This window comes from Choloepus didactylus, chromosome 6, assembly GCF_015220235.1.
Source record: "Choloepus didactylus isolate mChoDid1 chromosome 6, mChoDid1.pri, whole genome shotgun sequence".
NCBI lineage: Eukaryota > Metazoa > Chordata > Mammalia > Pilosa > Megalonychidae > Choloepus > Choloepus didactylus.
The window spans coordinates 87,856,293-87,876,794 of record NC_051312.1 but is presented as its reverse complement, the minus strand read 5'-3'; the positions used below and the strand labels follow the sequence as shown (position 1 = coordinate 87,876,794).

The following is a 20,502-nucleotide window of genomic DNA, read 5'->3' as shown; positions in this document are numbered from 1 at the left end:
GTTCAGGGCAGCTGTCAAGAGTCAAAGCATCAGGACCAAGACATCAACTCTAGAACCCTATGAAAAGGGGCTCACAAATAAGACAACAATGTAGAAGAGCAAGCCCTAGAACGGGACTCAGAGAACTGGCCTAAACATTTACTTGCTGCGTGAACTCAGCCATATCCTCCCTCAGACTGTTTTCTTAATCTGACCATTGGCCCTCCTAGGAATCAGAGATCTGGAATGTGCCTCTTCTGGTTTATCTGACCCTAGCACAACCCACTCCTCAAAATCAAATTGCATGGGCAGATTAAGAATAAAATAAAGACAAGAAAATATATAAATAATAGGGGGTATAAGGGGTATGGGATGTTTTGGGTATTCTCTATTTCTAAAATTATTATTATTTTTGGAGTGATGAAAATGTTCTAAAATTGATTGTGGTAATGAATGCACAACTATATGATAATACTGTGAGCCACTGATTATATACTTTGGATGGATTATATGGTGTGTGAATATATCTCAAAATTGCATTAAAAAAATCAAATTGGTCTTGCCACAGAAGTTCCTTGCTACCTGTCTGTATTACAAGGTGTAGTGAAAGGAGCATAAGCTTTGGAGTGACAATGCCTAAAGGCCAAATCATAACAATGAATAAAGTCTAAATCATAGCTTTGGCTCTGGTACCTAATTTCCTGAACCTCAATTTCTTTGTCTGTAAAACAGGACCAATATCATTTACTTCTAAAGAATGTTATGAGTATTAAATATAGAAATAAAGCACCCAAAAAGAGTAGATACTTAATGAATTTTAGTATTGTATTTTCACATTTTGGTTTAGGCATAAGCAACAGGATTTTGAAGAAGAAAATGGAATTTAAAGTTAAGATAAACTGTGCTCAAGTTCCTGCTATGACCCTGGGCAAATCACTGCATCTTTGAGTCTTACCCCTTATATGTCACAGTGTAGTTATAAGGATTACATGAGGATATAACTTTAAGAACCCAGACAACCTTCCTCGCCTTAAGTAAATCCAAATCTTACCCTGCATGTCCTAGCTTGTCTTGCATCCTCCAAGAAATTTTACCTCTAATAATGTCTAAAATGTAAACAATTTGGTATCCATAGTTTGGAAATTGTTAAAAAGAATGAGGTGGGTCTAACAGTCCGAGATGGAAAGAGCTCAGAGAGACGAGATGAAAATAAACCATGGAATACATACATTATGATTCAATTTTTATATTTAGGGAAAGGGTGACCATGTCATTATTCTCTTGCTAACCTCTGCAAACCTCCCCAGCCCCATCTCCTCTCCATCCTATGAGTTCTGGGTTCCAGCCAAGCCTGAAGTGCCCTTCAACATCTTTTCCTCTGGATCAGTGATTCTCAAACTTTAGCATACATCAGAATCACCTGGAAGGTTGTTAAAATACAGATTTCTGGGCCCATCCATAGTGTTTCTGAGTCAGGTCTGGGTTAAGGCCCCCAAATTCCTATTTCTAAAAGTTCCCAGGTGATACTGATGCTGCTGGTCCAAGAACTACACTTTTACAACCAATGCCTTTACCATGATTGTGATTCCATTTCTTCACCTGTATACAGGCTGACCAACCAAGCCAATTTGCCCAGGAGAGCCCCAATTTTAGCACTGAGAGTCCTGCATCACAGAAAACTCCTCAGTCAGATTCACTTACCTTTTAAGAGGTGGTGAGACTTAAAGAGATGAAGTGATTTGCCCACAGTCATAGCAGAAGCTTGAACACATTTTATCTGAACTTTAAATCCCATTTTCTTCCAAATTTCTCCTAGGCTGTTGCTAATGGGATATTCACTGCTACTGCCAAAAAGTCCTTCTCTGTGGCTACACCAGTGAGGAGTGTCTGAGAAAGGAGTTCCTTTGGCTTGAATGACTTTTTGCTGGAGTGAGAGTATTTAACAGAGTTTGTCAAACTCAGGCTCCTCCAAACACATTTCCTTTATTTCCTGCAGAGAACAGGCTTTAGTTCTCTGGTCCTTGTAAATACATAACACAACTATAGTGAGATCAAACTGTAAGCACCCATCCCCTTGCCCTGGGTTGCTGGGGTGAGTTTACACATGGAAAAGTAAATTGGGGCAAATGCAGTGAGCACAGGTGAGCTTCTTACTCAGTTCAAAGCAGTTCTCATTATGGGATGATGGTTCCTCATGGACCAGAGTGGCCAAGTTTCTTGTGCCAAGGACAATAAAGGGCCATAGTCCTTGGGAAGGACTGATGATGTTTCAGCTCATTGTTGATCAAGAGTGATATTCTCACTATCTGAGGATTTCCAAGGGGTCAGATGTCAGAAAGCTGATAGCGTCGTACAAGACCATCTCGGCAGCAAGTGTAGATCTGCTTCTCCCATGTGGCTACCTGGAACAAAAGAGTTCACACCTTAAAAGAAGTCTGAGATTCTTACATTAAAAATAAAGAGCCTGAGCCTGGTCATAGTTCTCCATTAGTCCACAGAAGCCAAGGGAATCTGAGAAGCTTTATTGACTCACAAGACAAGAGAAGAATTATATCCATGATAAGTATTTACAAAATGGCTGGCCAGGGTCAAGGGTGCACTTGAGACTACAGAATAGAGAAACTAATTGGCCTAAGTGGAGAACAAACCCACTGATGTTAATGCATGCTTTGGTGTCTTAGATGGTCTGAACCTAGAGAGAAGATGGTCTATAAATGGGCTTGAGTATCCTGAACCTCATACATTTTCATGCAAAAACATTCTGAATATGTGTCCTTTCTTCTGGGGAGGGTTTCATCAAATAAAGTTAAGAACCACTAACACAGCAGGAATAGTATGAATTTGAAATTAGCTTAATCTCAGGTTTACTACCTTGTAGTTGCCTGACCTAGAGCAACTTTGTCAACCTTTCTGGGCCCCAGTTTCCTCATTTATAAAATGGAAATTATATGTTAATTCACAATATACAAGAGTATGAAGGAATTTTTAGAAATGAGGTATATTTATATGCATTTACCTGGAAAGAGTACAAGATGTTAAGTACAACAAAAAGAAAGTAATAGGGTAATACCTACAGAATAATCCCCAAAATGTACAAACAAAAGGTAAAACTATATTATTTATATAAATACATAAAACACAAAGATATAAGTGTGTAGTCTCCAAAAACAGCCTTGGAGGATATATGCCAAAGCTGTTAATGCTAATTACTTCTGGAGAGAGGAGTGGCACTAAAGAGATCTTAAAGGATACTTTAAAGTCTGTATACTTTGGTATTGTTTGAGTTTTTGTAGGTATATATTCCTTGTATAAATTTTTCAATTATAAGAAAAAATAAGGATAATAATATCTACACCTCAAGGAATGGTAACAGAAATGAAACGAGATAATACATAGAAAACATCCAGCATACTGTCTGGTCAATAAATATTATTTCCCCCTTCACTGTTCTCTTTCTACTCTAATCAAATGAATGATTCAGTCTTAAACTTTAAATAATAATAGCTAATATTTTTAGAATACTTTAAATTTACAAAGAGCTTTCAGAAACTGTGCCAGTTTGGATGCTTTATGTCCCCCAAAACGCCATTATCTTTGATGCAATCTTGTGGGGGCAGACGTATTGGTGTGGATTAGGTTGGAACCTTGTGATTGAGCATTTCCATGGAGATGTGACCACCCAACTGCGATTAGGGTTTGACTTCTTGACTGAATGTTTCCATGAAGGTGTGGCTCCACTCATTTAGCTTCGATTATTATTGGATCACTGGAGTACTTTAAAAAGAGCCACACAGGCCCAGACGCTGCTGCAGCCTAGAGAGGAACACCCTGGGAGAAAGACATTTTGAAACCATAACTCTGGAGCAGATGCCAGCCACATGCCTTCCCAGCTAACAGAGGTTTTCCAGACACCATTGGCCATCTTCCAGTGAAGGTACCTGATTGTTGATGTGTTACATTGGATACTTTACGGCCTTAAGACTGTAGCTGTGTAACCAAATAAACCCCCCTTTATAAAAGCCAATCCATTTCTGGTGTTTTGCATTTTAGCAGCATTAGCAAACCGGAACATATGTATTATCTCATTATTATTCTCACTTTAAAGATCAGTTGAAAGACTGGAGAAGTTAAGTGATTTTTCAAGTTTTTAGAACCAGTAACTGATGAAGTCACTTCTGACTTAAAATCCTTATTTCTTTCCACCACAACATTCTGCTTATGAAATAAAAATTATCACCCCCAGTCACCACAAGTGAGCTGGATTCAGCTCCCTCAAAATCTAGATCCTGGGTGAGAATCTCATGGGCCTGGTCTCCTCTTAGGCCTGTACCTTGTACACAGCGTCACAGTCAGCCCCGGTGAGCTCAATGACATAGTCTAAGTCTTGCTGGACAATGAAACAACTTCCATCACCTAAAAGAAAGAAAGGAAATTTAGAAACTGAAGAGAAAACTGTACCCAAAGGAGTTAAAAATTCAATCTTCTGATTTATTTCTGAAGATCACTAGCCTAAGAAGATGGTACTGAGACTCAGAACAGCAAGCAGATTTTATTTTGTGGACCAACTAGGAATGACCAAGAGTGGCTGTTTGGAATGCTGGACTGGGGAGGATTTGAGAGACAAGTCCAAGCTCAGTAGGCAGGAAGGTTGTCTTTGATTAGCAATTCTTGCTAAAGACACAGATAGAGCAATCAACTTCAGGTTTATACATATATTTGCATACTTGTCCTAGAAAATGTATTTTAATAGGGAATTTCCCTATACAATGTTTTCCTTAAGAAAAATCTAGACTCCCCAATTATTCCTCAATCTATGAACTTGACCACATACACTAGGAGGAGAAGAAAAATTATAACAAGAGAATTAAAAATATATCTAATTCTTAAACTCAATTTTCTGAGAACAGCATGTACAAATGAAACTTGGGATGATCCATAAACTGCTTAATAGGGTGATTTTTTTTTGGTTTTGTTTTACTTAATATGAAAATAGCACATGCTCATTGAAGAAAACAGAAAAGTAAAAATCACCTATAATCTACTATGCAAAGAGAACAACTGTTAACATGTTGATGTACTTTCTAATCATTTTTGCACAAATTTTTATTTCACACGGCTGAGAGCATATATGCATCAAATTTTCCTGCATTACAGTTATAACTTTGTATAGAACCCTGGAAAAGAATCAAAAGGTATTAATTAACCTTTTAAAACTTTTTGGAATCTGCTAAAAAAACATTTTCCAAATCATCTGTTAATTAATTTATATTCCACCTAATAGCATATAGGAGGAAATACTTTAAACTTTCTTGCATTATTATTAAAAGTAATCTTTTCCAAAAGAGAATCCTTATCTTTTGGAGACATACATAGAAATATTGACAGATGAAATAATATGATGTCTGTAATATGTTTCAAAATATTATGAGGGCTAGGGATTGCAAGGGAGTGGGTTAAAACAAGATGGCACAAGATCAGCTACATGCTAGACTAGTTGAAGCTGGATAATGAGTATCTTAGGTGCATTATGCTATTCTCTCTACCTCTGTATATGCCTGACAATTTCCATAATAAAACGCCTTAAAAAAAATCACTTCATCTGGCAATTTTAATTCCTCACTAATGAATCCAAGAATTCCAAAGGACCTCAAAGATCATTTATGTCCAACTTCAAAACTAGTAGAACCCCTTCCACAGCACCCTGCTAAGTGGCCAACCAGCCTATGCTTGTCCACCTCCAGAGATAGGGTGCTTCCACCTCAATGCCAACTTCTTTCTTATGCAGCAAAAAGCTTTACCTTATGTTAAACTAAAAAGTGGCTCCTGATAACTTTCCCATAATGGTCTTAATTTTGTCCTCTGCAAACAGAGTTATAATTTTATCCCCTTTGTGTTCTTTCCAGTAGAATAGAGATACAGAAAGTAGAGGAGCCATGAGTTAGCTCTTCTCCACCTGCCACCTTTCCTCTTACTTATACCTCCCTTTGTAATACAAATGTTAATATTCAATAAAACAGCCTAAAGGTGAGGCAGGGGGAGGAAAAAATGCAGAGGGCCTAGGTGGCCTACCTGCTGGTTCTCAGGGATACTAAGCTTACTTCACAGCTGCCACTGAAATAACATGAGGTCCATGTGTGCCAAAATATGGCTAGGTTGGATACCTATGCTCCCTATCTTAAATCTTATTTTAAGCCTGAGTGGGAAACCAACTACAATCTCATCAGTTTCTTACTGTTATTACTCAGCAAGGAAAAGTGATACCTACTATTGAGTTTCTTTCCTCTCCTCTCAAAAAAAGTTTGATTACTATAGCTCTTCTTCTGCATTCTTAAATTTCTATATGGAAATCTTACCTTCCTGATTAGTTCCAGCTCTATTCCCATTCCCTACAGGAAGCCATTTCTCTCTATCCCATACAATAAAATCTTTCACCATCAATCTCTCATATCATTTATTATTCCTTTGATACTTCAACATATCTTGCCCTGAGGCATAATTTCTACTTTTCATGCATGAGTGCCTTATCACTGGAACATGATGATAAGGAACAATTCTTAGGAGGGTTTATCAGGGCAAAGGGTAGTAGCAAGAGTAAGAAGAAGCAATCATTTATAGAATGACTAATTTGTGTTGAGTACTTTACATATTTTATCTGTAAGGAAACTGATACTTAGAGAAGTGAAGTGATTTATCAAAGGTCATAGTGCTATTAGGTTGAACCACATGAACTTAGTAAAAAATAGTCAAATATTAGAAATTTCATATGTTGAATCTAATAGTAACTGATGGAGTGAGGATTTAAGCTTAGTTCAGTTTCCACATCAGGCCATTGCCCAATAAAATGAGTTTAACTAGGAAGTCAGTGCTGAAGTGATGAATTTCAGTCATTAACAAAGAAACAGCTGCTGAAATCATGAGAAGAGACAGTCCTGGAGGAAGTGTGGAGAAAGAAAAGGTGGAAGACAAAAACTGTACTCAGGAAATATCTCTGGTTTAGGGATGGCAACAATAATAGGGATAGCAAAAGGATTCAAGCTCAACAAACAATTTGAGAACCTTTGATACATGAATCATGCTAGGCACTCACGATTACTACTGAAACCAAGAAAAGGAGTAGTAATTGGAGAGAGAGAATAACCAGGAAATTACATAGTATCACAGAAGTCAAAGAGATAACATTTTTAAGAAGGAAATAATAGTGACAGAATTCATTTCAAGAGACCACATGAAAGATGATGATGTGTTCACACACTCATTCATTAAACATTTCCTAAATGTTTTCAGTCCTGTGCAAGGCTGGGAAAAAGGAGATGAAGAAGACATGGTCCAGCCTCAAAGAAACTTAGAGACTAGTGCATGAGACAGGCCTGTACACAGAAAAGGCCACTAGATCTAGCAAGAAGGATATCATTGATGGTCTTCAAGAAGGCAGTTTTAGTAGAGAGATGGGAATGGAGGCCACCACACTGCAGGGAATTCTCAAGAGAAGACTGTGACATGGCAGCAAAACTTTCATCACAGAAATCTGGCAGCAAAGGGAATAAAAGTAAAAGGATCATGCCAGCTGTTCTCTTTTTAAGGTTCTGTAACAGAGGATGGCTACATCACCAAACCAGTGTCAACTCATGGGGAAGACAGAGAAGCTGAGAGAGAGTGAGAGCACAGAGTGCTAGAAAAATAGGTCCACAGAGTCCAAGTTACTTTTTGCTATGGCCTGGGAATCCTGAAGGAGAAGAGCTGGGAAATAAGGCACAGGTTGTGAGAGGGAGGAAAGGATCTATATCACAGAAAGAGCCATGGACATCAAGACACCACTGGCCACCTACCAACCACTATTCTCCTGCTTTCTCCTTATTAACATAATCCCACCCGTTTCCTGTAACTGGTAACCAGGGGTAAATCTTGACTAGCCAAAGCCAATTAAAGTAATTTCACCCCCTTAGCCATGAGTAAATGATATTATTCTGGCCAATGAGAGCATGTGGGCTGGGTTGCTCCTGAGGAAATTTTGCTCATTCTTAAAAAGGGTAAGAGTATCCACTTTTATGGGAGGATAAGAGTTGCTACAGGTTTCTTGCATTGTGACCCTAAGGAAACAAGCCTGTGGACAAAATCCAGCATGCGAGGGAGCGAATCAAAAGACAGGAAGAAATGTGATTTATTACTTTGTTTTTCTTCTTTTTCCTTGATAAATCTTTTGGTTGTTTTTTTTAACAGATTTTTAAAAAATGAACTGTGCATTTTGGAATAATTTTAGATTTACAGAAAAGTTACAAACAGTACAGAAAGTTCCAATATGCCCATCAACCAGCTTCAGTTTCTCCTAAGGTAATCTTTTTACATTACCATGGTGTATTTGTCAAAACTAAAAAACCAGGCCCCACTCCAATCAAGATGGCAGAGTGAGACACTTTAGGGCTTGCCCCATACAGAAGCTTTGAATAACAAGCAAGAACTGACAGAAACATCTTTCTCAAAGCTCCAGAAAACATTTAAAGGACTGCAGTAACTGGGTGAGCACTGAATCAAGAAAAAAGGCTATTTAAAAGCAGTAGAATCTCGTACTGCCCTGGCTGGCCACTCCCCCACCCCTCACGGTACAGTTGTAGGCGACCTGTGTTCCCATTGTGGATCCCTGGTCCCGGTTCCAGAAGGATCAGAGTAACCCTCGTTCACATACTGGAAGCATGTGTGTCTGGCCCAATCTATCTGGTGGTGGCCTAAGGGACTCGCCATTCCAGGACTTGCCCTGCATGTAGAACGCAACTCACAGAGTTCCACTTACAGAATGCTATGGGACAACAGTCAGGGGGTGACTATCTGGGGCAAGGGATTGCTGGCTGTAAGATATACAGTGCAGTGCCTGGTACTGAGAAGAAACTGTTTTCTAGGGAAAAGGGGCATTCATATCCATATCCAAGGGGGGAAATCCCAGGGTCACATAAGCATGCCCAAGACAAGAATATACAGAAAAGGTCAGGGCAGCTACTACACTTTCGCCTCAAGCTAGTCTCTAAACTCACTGAACAGAAAAGCTCTAAAGAACAGCAGTTGCACTGGTCAATCCGCGAAGACTGGGAAAAGCGTTTTCTTTTTCTCCTTTGTGTGTGTGTGTGTGGGTGGGTGGGTGTGTTACCTCCTGGCATCAAGGAAGCTCTGTCATAACACTAGCTGGATACAAGCTTAAGGAACAGATAGCTCAGAGTCTAAATTTCAATAACATCATAAAACATTGAAATGTCCAGCTTGCAATAAAACTTTACAAAACATACAAATAGGCCAAGGCCAAGGAGAAAATTAAAGCATTAAAAACCATCAATAGGGAGGACCAGAACTGGGACATACCAAAGATTTTTTAAAAAATGATCTTCAATATGTTCAAAGAGTTAAAGGAAAACATGGACAAAGAACTAAAGGAAACCAGGAAATCAACAAATGACTACAAAGAAAATATCAATAGAGAGGTGGAAATTATGAAAAGGAACCAAACAGAAATGAAGGCCAGAGGAACAGAAATTAAAAATTCCTTAGGGTGGTTCAACAGCAGATTGGAGCAGGCAGAAGAAAGAGCCAGTGAATGTGAAGATCAGACAATTGAACTCATCCAGTCTGAGGAGGAGAAGGAAGAAAGAATGAAGAAAAGTGAACAGAGTCTGAGGAACCTGTGGGACACCATCAAGCATTGTGGGAGTCCCAGAAGGAAAAAAAGAGAGAAAAGGGCAGAGAGAACATTCAAAGAAGTAATGGCTGACAACTTCCCAAATTTAACTAAAGACATGAATATATACATCCCAGATGCTCTAGGAAGTACAAATAGGATAAATCCAAACAGATACATGCCATGGCATATTATAATCAAAACTTCAAATGCAAGAGATAATGAGAGAATTCTGAAAGCCACAAGAGAGAAACAATATGTCACATACAAGGGAGTGTCAGCAAGATTAAGCCCCAATTTGTCATCAGAAACCCTGCAGGCAAGAAGGCAGTGGGATGACATATTTAAAGTGCTGAAAGCAAAAATCTGCCAACCAAGAATGCTATGTCCAGCAAAGCTATCTTTCCAAAATTATGGAGGAGAGGGGTAAGATGGTGGCATAGAGAGGTGTGGCATTTAGTTAGTCCCCTGGAGCAACTAATAAACAACCAGGAACAATTAGTAAATAATCTGGAGCAATTGTGGGGGACAACCGTGACTGTCCACACATTGTACACCAACGTGCATGGGGTGGAATGGCTGGGAGCGCAGCATAAAATCTGTAAGTAAAAACTGCAGACCCGTACCGGGAGCCCCTCCCCCCATAGCAGGCCGAGCTGCAGGACCTCACCGAGGGATAAAGCAGATTTCTTGAAGCAAGAGAATATAGCTCAGCCCAGCTCCAACTGGGGTTTTAATTAACAAATGTGGACTGCTGAATACAAGCTACAAACATAGACAAACCCCAGTGGAGAGGAGGTGGGGCTGATGGCAGAAAAATAATTAAAAAAAAAGAAAAAAAAGGAAAAATACAGAGGCTTTTAATAAACTGACCTTGGAGAGCCAGAAAACACCTGTATCCTAGGAAAGAGCCCAGAAGACCGGGTGCTCTATCTGACCGATGGGCAAAACTGGGGGGCCATGGACTGGCTCTGAAAGGAGGCTTTCTTTCCCTTTTTCTCTCTTTAAACCTGAGTGGCTCAATGGAGAAAGCCTCAGCCATTTTCAGTTCACAGAGCTCTGACCCAGAGAGGGGTGGAGATAACAGAGTCAGAGAGACAAAGGAGCTATTCAAAATCAGAATATAACTCCCTAGAGGGTGTATCTTCCCTAAGAGGAAGGAGGTGGGGCCCAACTCTAGGGCTGGCCTTCCCAGAACTCAGACCCCAGGGCCTAGCGAAAAATAGTCAAAACAGAAACAAATTAAGCTAAGAATTAAAGGGGCCACACCTTACACAAGGGGAGAGCAACAGGTTGACAGCCGCCACCTGCAGGGCAGGGTAGGAAAAGCACAGTGGCTAGAGGCCTTACAGGAAAGTCTGTCAATCTTCTAAGATACACCCTCAGGGAAACTTGACTCTGAATATAGCCCCATTCTGACACCTGAACCCAGTCTGGTGTAGGAAAATCTAACTGGGGTAACCAAGGAAACCAGATGCCTAGAAAACAGAAAACTACAAATTACATTAGGAAAAACGAAGATATGGCCCAGTCAAAGGAACAAACTTACACCTCAATTAAGATAGAAGTGATCAGCAGGTGAACTCACTGTCCTCCCCACTACATGGACCTGACTCCCAGGGGTGTAAATCTCCCTGGCAATGCAGGATATGACTCCCAGGGATGAATCTGGATCTGGCATTGTGGGATTGAGAACATCTTCTTGACCAAAAGGGGGATGAGAAATGAAACAAAATAAAGTTTCACTGGCTGAGAGATTTCAAATGGAGCTGAGAGGTCACTCTGATGGACATTCTTACACACTATTATTTAATGTATTGGAATAGCGAGAAGTAAATATCTGAAACTATCAAACTCCACCCCAGTAGCCTTGACTCTTGAAGATGATTGTATAACAATGTAGCTTACAATGGGTAATAGTGTGATTGTGAAAACCCTGTGTGGATCGCACTCCCTTTATCCAGTGTATGGATGGATGAGTAGAAAAATGGGGACGAAAACTAAATGAAAAATAGGGTGGAATGGGGGGGGTGACTGTGGCGTTCTTTTTTACTTTTATTTTTTATTCTTATTCTTATTCTTTCTGGTGTAAAGAATATGTTCACGAATGGATTGGGGTGATGAAGGCGTAATTATATGATGGTACTATGAACAGTTGATGGTACACCATGGATGACTGTATGGTATGTGAATATATCTCAATAAAACTTAATTTAATAAAAAAAAGAGTTGAGATATTGTTTCACTTAAATGAAACAATCAATTAAAGATTTTCAAAGAAATATGCTAAATCATATCAAAAACCAAGTCAACAAGTTCAAGGAAGATATGCAAAAGAGATGAAGGATATAAAGAAAACATTGGTGAACATAAGGTAGAAATCGAAAGTCTGAAAAAACTACCGGCAGAATCTAAAGCAATGAAAGGCACAACACAAGAAATGAAAAACACAATGGAGACATACACAGCAGAGTTCAAGAGGCAGAAGAAAACACCCAGGAACTGGAGAACAAAACACCTGAAATCCTACACACAAAAGAAAAGATGGGAAAAAGAATGGAAAAACATGAGCAACGTCTCAGGGAAGTGAATATGCCATAGGTGTCCCAGAAGGAGAAGAGAAGGGAAAGGGGCAGAAGCCATAATAAAGTCAATAATCAATGAAAATTTCCCGTCTTTTAAGAAAGACATAAAATTATGGCTCCAAGAAGCACAACACACCCCAAACAGAGTAGATCTGAATAGACCTATGCCAAGACACTTAATAATCATATTATCAATCACCAAAGACAAAGAGAGAACCCTGAAAGCAGCAAGAGAAAAACGATCCATCACATACAAAGGAAGCTTGATAAGACTATGTGCAGATTTCTCAATAGAAACCATGGAGGCAAGAAGGAAGTGGGGTGATATATTTAAGATACCGAAAGAGAAAAACTACCAACCAAAAATCCTATATCCGGCAAAACTGTCCTTCAAATATGAGGGAGAGTTTAAAATATTCTCTGACAAATAGACAATGACAGAGTTTGTGAACAAGATACCTGCTCTACAGGAAATACTAAGGGAGCACTAGAGACAGACAGGAAAACACAGGAGTGAGAGGTTAGGAACACAATTTTGGGTGACGGTAGCACAACAATGTAAGTACACTGAACAAAGATGACTGCGAGTATGGTTGAAAGAGGAAGATTAGGAGCATGTGGGACATCAGAAGGCAAGAAGAAAGATAAAGACTGGGACTGTATAACTCAGTAAAACCTAATGTACTCAACAATTGTGACAAAATGTACAAATATGTTTTTACATGAAGGAGACCAAATGAATGCCAATCTTGCAAGGTGTTAAAAATGGGGTGGTATTGAGGAAAAAATACAATCAATGCAAACTAGAGACTATAGTTAACAGAAACATTGTATTATGCTTCCTCTAATGTAACAAAGGCAAACACCAAAGCTAAATGCCTATAAGAGGGGGATATTAGGGAGGGGTAAGGGACTCTTGGCATTGGTGATGTTGTCTGGCTCTTTAATTGTACTTTAGTTTAATTCTATCTTTCCTTTTGTTGCTTTTTTCAGCTGCCATTTTTTCTTTCTTTTCTTTTTCTTTTGTCTCTCTACCTTCTTTGACTCTTCCTCCTTCTTTATAGAAGAAATGGAGATGTCCTTATATATAGATAGTGGTGATGGTGGTGAATGCATAAATAAGTGATTATACAGGGAACCATAGATTGTTTACTTAGGACGGAATGTATGGTGGGTGAACAAAACCGTCTTAAAAAACTAACAAAAAAAACCCAAAAACCAAAAAAACAGGTTGATGAAGAAACCTTGAGGGCACTATAATGAGTGAAATAAGTCAGACACAAAAGGGCAAATACTGTATGGTCTCACTGATAGAAACTAATTGTAATATGTAAACTCATAGGCATGAAATGTAAGTCACCAGGATATAGAACAAGGCTAAAGAATGGGGACTGGGTGCTTATTATGAACAGAATGTTTAAGTAGGTTGAACTTAACTGTTTGGAAATGGACAGAGGAGATGTAGCATGTTATTGTGAGAATAACTAACAGTGCTGAACAGTGTGTGAATGTGGTGGAAAGGGGAAACTTAGAGTCACATATATCACCAGAAGAAAAGTTGGAGGTTAAAATACGGGAATATCTAAAACAGTGAATCTTGTGGTGGACAACGTCTGTGATTAACTGTACAAATATTAGAAATTTCTTTCATGAGCCAGAACAAATGTATGACACTATAACTAGAATAATAGAGGGGTATATAGGGAAAAAATATACCTATTGCAAACTATGTACTGTAGTTAGTAGTATTTTAACAATCTTTGATCAACAGTAACAAATGTACTATACCAATACCATGAGTCAACATTGGAGGTGGTGTGGTGGTTAGGGGTATGGGAGGATTTGAGTTTTCTTCTTTGTTTTTATTTCTTTTCTGGAATCATGGATGCACAGCTGTATGATGGTACCGTGGGCAACTGACTGCGCACTCTGAATGATTGTATGGTATGGGAACAATCTTAATAAAACTGAATTTTAAAAAAATGAGGGAGAGATTAAGACATTCTTAGGTAAACAAAAGCTGAAGGACTTCATACCACTAAACCAGCCCTATAAGAGACGCTAAATAGAGTTCTTCAGGTTGAAAGGAAAGGATAATATGCAATAGATTCAAGCAGATAGAAAAAATAAAGCTCTCCAGTAAGGGTAACAACAAATGTAAATATAAATGCTGGTACTATTGTATTTTTGGCTTGTAACTCTACTTTTTACCCCTTATGGGTCTAAAAGCCAATGCATAAAACATAAAGATAAATAAATGCTTTTGAACTCATAAGTATAAACATGTAATTTGTGACAAGAACAACTTAAAGGTGGCGGACAGAGAATAGTTTGCGTATACTATTGAAGTTAAGTTAGCATCAAAGCAAATGAGATCATTATACTGTTAAGCCCCGTGGTAACTACAAAGAACATACTGGAGAATATGCAAGCTCACAGAAACAGAAATTAGAGGGTCAGAGGGCAGAGGGAATGGAGAGTTAAGACAAAATGGCTGTAGGGTTCTTTTTAGGAAGATGGGGAAGTTTTAGTAATAGAAGGTGGTGAGGGTACCGCAACATAGTGAATACGATTAATCTCAATGAATGGTATGCTTCAGAGGGGTTTGGATGGGAAAGTTTATGTTGTGTATATGTTCTCACAATTAAGGAAAAAAAAAAAGGCAACTAAATTGACAATGACAATTAAAGATAAAACACAAACCTGGATGGGATCTGTCAAGGGAGGAGAAAAGGCTCAAAGGGACATTATTGGGACATATGAAAAAAATTGGAATATAGACCATAAACTTTATATCAATGTTAACTTTCTTGAACTTGATAACTGCACTTAAGGGTAGATACATAAGTGAATATCCTTGTTCTTAGGAAATGTACATGGCAGTATTAAGTGTTCAAGAAGCATGATGTATACAAACCACTTTCAAGTGTTCAGAAAATGGATTGATAGATGGATAGATAGAATGACATGGCAAATGTGGCAGTGTTAAAATTGGTGGATTTGGGTATTTGGGGGGATAGGAATATGTTGGAGTTCTCTGTTTCAGGTTTCTATTATTTTTGTAACTGTCCTGTAAGTTTGAAATTATTTCAAAATAAAAAGTTTAAAATTTACAAACAAACAAAAACCAAGAGACCAACACTGGGATATTACTATTAACTAACCTCCATAATATATTTAGATTTCAGAACATCTTTCCTTTTCCTTTGATGCCCTGGATCCAATCCAGGAAACCACAATGATTTAAGTTGTCAAGTTTCCTTAGTTTCCTCTGTTGACTTTGTTTTGAAACACTAAATTAATCTATTCTGGAAATGTCTAACACCTGGACTCCTTGTTGAGTGAAACAGTACACTTCTCTAATTATTAAGTCAGTTTTAGTTGGATAATCTGTTTTTAAAAGCCACAACATCCTAACTAATAGACATTGAAATACTCAAGTTAGGTAGTCTCTCTAGGCCCTCCAGTCCAGCCCTCTTCATCAACTCACTCCTATAAAAATCCACAGTCTCTTTTTTTTTTTTTTTTTTTTTTTTAAATTTTTAGAAACTTTTTATTACTCCAGACAAGAAATAAAGTGAAAGATGAAAAAAAAAGAAAAGAAAAGAAAAGGAAACTCTAATCCTCCCCTATCCCTAACCAACCCCCCTCAATTGTTGACTCGTAGTATTGATATAGTACATTTGTTACTGTTTATGAAAAAATGTTGAAATACTACTAACTGTAGTATATAGTTTGTAATAGGTATATAGTTCTTCCCTATATGTCCCTCTATTATTAACTTCTAATTGTATTGTCATACATTTGTTCTGGTTCATGGAAGGGATTTCTAGTATTTGTACAGTTGATCATGGACATTGCCCACCATAGGATTCAGTTTTATACATTCCCATCTTTTGACCTCCAACTTTCCTTCTGGTAACATATAGGACTCTGAGCTTCCCCTTTCCACCTCATTCACACACCATTCGGCACTGTTAGTTATTCTCACATCTTGCTACCAGCACCCCTGTTCATTTCCAAACACTTAAGTTCATCCTAATTGAACATTCTGCTCATACTAAGCAACCACTCCCCATTCTTAAGCCTAGTCCTATATCTTGGTACCTTATGTTTCATGTCTATGAGTTTACATATTATAATTAGTTCCTATCAGTGAGACCCTGCAATAATTGTCGTAATGTGTCTGGCTTATTTCACTCAGTATATAGCCCTCGAGGTTTTGTCATCAACCCATTTTTTTTAATATGGTTTTGTTCACTCACCATACATTCCATCCCAAGTAAATAATCGATGGTTTTCTGCATGGTCATAGATTTATGAGTTCACCACCTTCAGCATTATCTCTATAAGAGCATCTACATTTCTTCCACAAGGCAGGAGGGAGAGTCAAAGAAGGTAGAGAGGCAAAAGAAAGAGGAAAAAAAAAGACAGCTAGGAAGCAGCAAAAGGAAAAATAGCCTTAAATCAAAGTAGAATAAAGAATCAGACAATACCACCAATGTCAAGTGTCTAACATGCCTCCCTTATCCCCCCCTCTTATCTGCATTCACCTTGGTATATCACCTTTGTTACATTAAAGGAAGCATAAAACAATGATTCTATTAGTTACAGTCTCTAGTTTATGCTGATTGCATCCCTCCCCCAATGCCTCCCCATTTTTAAGACCTTGCAAAGTTGACATTTGCTTGTTCTCCCTCGTAAAAGAACATATTTGTACATTTTATCACAATTGTTGAATACTCTAGATTTCACCAGGTTACACAGTCCCAGTCTTTATCTTTCCTCCTTTCTTGTGGTGTCTCACATGCTCCACCTTCCTCTCTCAACCGTATTCATAGTTACCTTTGTTCAGTGTACTTACATTGTTGTGCTACCGTCTCCCCAAATTGTGTTCCAAACCACGCACTCCTGTCTTCTATCACTGTGTAGTGCTCCCTTTAGTATTTCCTGTAGGGCAGGTGTCTTGTTCACAAAGTCTCTCATTGTCTGTTTGTCAGAAAATATTTTGAGCTCTCCCTCATATTCGAAGGACAGCTTTGCTGGATACAGGATTCTTGGTTGGTGGTTTTTCTCTTTCAGTATCTTAAATATATCACACCACTTCCTTCTTGCCTCCATGGTTTCTGCTGAGAGATCCGCACATAGTCTTATTAAGCTTCCTTTGTATGTAATGGATTGCTTTTCTCTTGCTGCTTTCAGGATTCTCTCTTTGTCTTTGACATTTGATAATCTGGTTATTAAGTGTCTTGGCGTAGGTCTATTCATATCTCTTCTGTTTGGAGTACGCTGCGCTTCTTGGATCTGTAATTTTATGTCTGTCATAAGAGATGGGAAATTTTCATTAATTATTTCCTCTAGTATTGCTTCTGCCCCCTTTCCCTTCTCTTCTCCTTCTGGGACACCAATGATACGTACATTATTATACTTTGTTTCATCCTTGAGTTTCCGGAGACGTTGCTCATATTTTTTCATTCTTTTCTCCATCTGCTCCTTTGTGTGTAGGCTTTCAGGTGTTTTGTTCTCCAGTTCCTGAGTGTCTTCTTCTGCCTTTTGAGATCTGCTGTTGTATGTTTCCATTGTGTCTTTCATCTCTTGTGTTGTGCCTTTCATTTCCATAGATTCTACTAGTTGTTTTTTTGAACTTTTGATTTCTGCTGTATACATGCCCAGTGCTTCCTTTACAGCCTCTATCTCTTTTGCAATATCTTCTCAAAACTTTTTGAATTGATTTAGCATTCGTTGTTTAAATTCCTGTATCTCAGTTGAAGTGTACGTTTGTTCCTTTGACTGGGCCATAACTTTGTTTTTCTTAGTGTAGGTTGTAATTTTGTGTTGTCTAGGCATGGTTTCCTTGGTTATCCAAATCAGGTTTTCCCAGACCAGAACAGGCTCAGGTCCCAGAGGGAAGAAATATTCAGTATCTGGTTTCCCTGTGGGTGTGTCTTAGAAAATTGCTCCACCCTTTGATGCCTTGGGTCACTGTGCTTTTCTGCCCAGCAGGTGACGCCTGTTAGCCTGTAATTCTTGACTGGTGTGAGGAGGTATGGCCGTGTTCCCCCAGGCTCTGGGGTCTGGTTCTGAATGGAAAGGGCCCCACCCCTTTCCTCCTAGAGAAGATAGACTCCTCAGGTGGATGTCATTAGCATTTCAATGGTCTGGTTCTCTGCTTGTGGTGTCTCCACCCTTCCCAGAGTCACAGCCCTGGAAACTGAAAATGACTGGGGCTTTCTCCACTGAGCCAAAAAAGAAATAGATAGTCCCCTTCAGACCCAGTCCAACGCGACCCTCCGGCTCTCCCAGGTCAGTCTTCACCCAAAGCCTCTGTCTGTTTTTTTGGGGATTTGTACCTGTAGTGAGCAGTTCACACTCGCTACTTAAAACCCCAGTTGGAGCTCAGCTGAGCTATATTCGCTTGCTGGGAGAGAGCTTCTCTCTGGCACCACGAGGCTTTGCAGCTCGGGCTGTGGGGGAGGGGGGTCTCCCGACCTGGTTCCGCAGGTTTTACTTACAGATTTTATGCTGTGTTCTCCGGCATTCCTCCCAATTCAGGTTGGTGTATGATGAGTGGATGGTCTCGTTTGTCCCCCTGCAGTTATTCTGGATTATTTACTAGTTGTTTCTGTTTTTTTGTAGTTGTTCCAGGGGGACTACTTAGCTTCCACTCTTCTCTATGCCGCCATCTTGCCCCTCCTCCCACAGTCTCTTTTAATGGCCACCTTCTTCCATGCATTTTCTCCCACCCCAAACCCAAACTCCATTCTAAATATTTTGTCCTGGCTAAACCAAGCTGCTCACTTTTCTAGAACATGTACGTAAAACATCAAGCAATACCTACCACTTAGCAGGCACTGGTTAAATGCTTTGCCTTTGCGCCCACACTATAGCTTCAGCCTTAAATGTCCATCTTCACATCTCCAGCTGGGGAAATCCTCATCAGCTAACATGTCACCTAGTCCATGCAGCCTCCTCAGACAGCACTCTTACCACCAGTTAGCTGTTCTCATGTTCCCATACACTCTTCTGCTCTAATACTTATCATTCAATTACATATTCACACCTCTGTCTTATTACTAACTGCAAGCTCCTTTAGAACAGAGATGTTAACTAATTCATTATTGAATTCTTAATGTCTTGCAATATTAAGAGCCCACTCATTTACTCTACCATTGTTTACTGAGTACCTACTACATAGTGGGCACTGAGCTGAATGTTGAAAATAACACAATGAATACAGCACAGTACCTACTCTCAAGGAGCTTGGACTAGAGGGGGATAAAGACAGTTACAATGTAGAATGATACATCTTATATAATAAGCACAATGTGCCAAAAAATCATGGAAGACCATGCCCCTAACCCAACACTGATTAGACACTTAAAACCATGTGTAGTTAATTAAATTATACGGAACCAACTCTCTCAATTGGCCTCTGGACCCACCTTGGCTAGCAATGAATCCATCTCTGAAATTCAGCAGGGACAGAACTGGTGCTCCTGATCTGTGGATAACTTGCACTGGAACCCTAGGATTCAGAGTAAAAGGGGCAATTTTACTTTCATTTCTTCAGAAGCAATGCTTGACAATATTCCATACATAGTATTGACCACATAAAAACAAACAGAACAGCTCTGGAAGGAAATTAAACATTCATTTGCTTCTGTTCCCAGAAAAACCTTAATTATACAAAGATTTGAACAACCAGCAAGAACTGACAAAAACATCTTTCTCAAAGCTCCAGAAAACAACTAAAGGACTACAGCAACAGGGTGAGCACCAAAGCAAGAAAAAAAGCTCCTTGAATGTAGTAGGATCTCGTGAAGCGTTAGCTGGCTCCTCCGCCACCTTCAATGGCTCAGCACTGAGCCACTCTGTGCTCCCCATGTGCATAGCCCTGGTTCTGGAGGAAGCCGAGTAACCCTTGTGCACACACTGGGAATGAATATGTCTGGCCCAATCAGTCTGCTGGTGGCCTGAGGGACTTGCTGTACCAGAACTTTCCCTGCATGTAAAAGGTGCTCCTGGAACTCTCCGATAAAACCCTGGGAGAGCAGTTAAGTGGTGACTTCCTGGGGCAAGGGACTGCCAGCTGTAGGACATACAGTACAATACCTGGAACCCTTAGGAAACTGTTTCCTAAGGAATAAGGACACTTGCAACCATGTAAACAGGGGAATTCCCGGGGCCACACACACATGCCCAAGAAAAGAGGCGTGCACAGAAATGATCAGGGAGGCTTCTACAAGCTATTTTCTAAACCCATTATGATAAGCTCAGAAG

The 20,502-nt window shown here is 39.3% G+C and overlaps 1 protein-coding gene across 6 annotated transcripts in view; it reads right to left on the bottom strand.

Moving 5' to 3' along the window:
• Window positions 1-20,502, bottom strand: part of PAAF1 (proteasomal ATPase associated factor 1) — a 100,686-nt gene that overhangs the window by 13,294 nt on the left and 66,890 nt on the right. For 5 of the 6 annotated variants that reach the window (XM_037840595.1, XM_037840596.1, XM_037840594.1 and 2 more), the window contains 3 exons: window positions 19,665-19,747; window positions 4,310-4,392; window positions 1,947-2,381 (listed from right to left, as the gene is read on the bottom strand). In XM_037840595.1, coding sequence (XP_037696523.1) covers window positions 2,304-2,381; window positions 4,310-4,392; window positions 19,665-19,747 — 244 coding nt within the window. In that variant the 3' untranslated portion in view covers window positions 1,947-2,303. Of the gene's footprint in view, window positions 1-1,946; window positions 2,382-4,309; window positions 4,393-19,664; window positions 19,748-20,502 lie in introns of those variants that run through there. The other variant, XR_005217491.1, reaches the window with a different exon arrangement.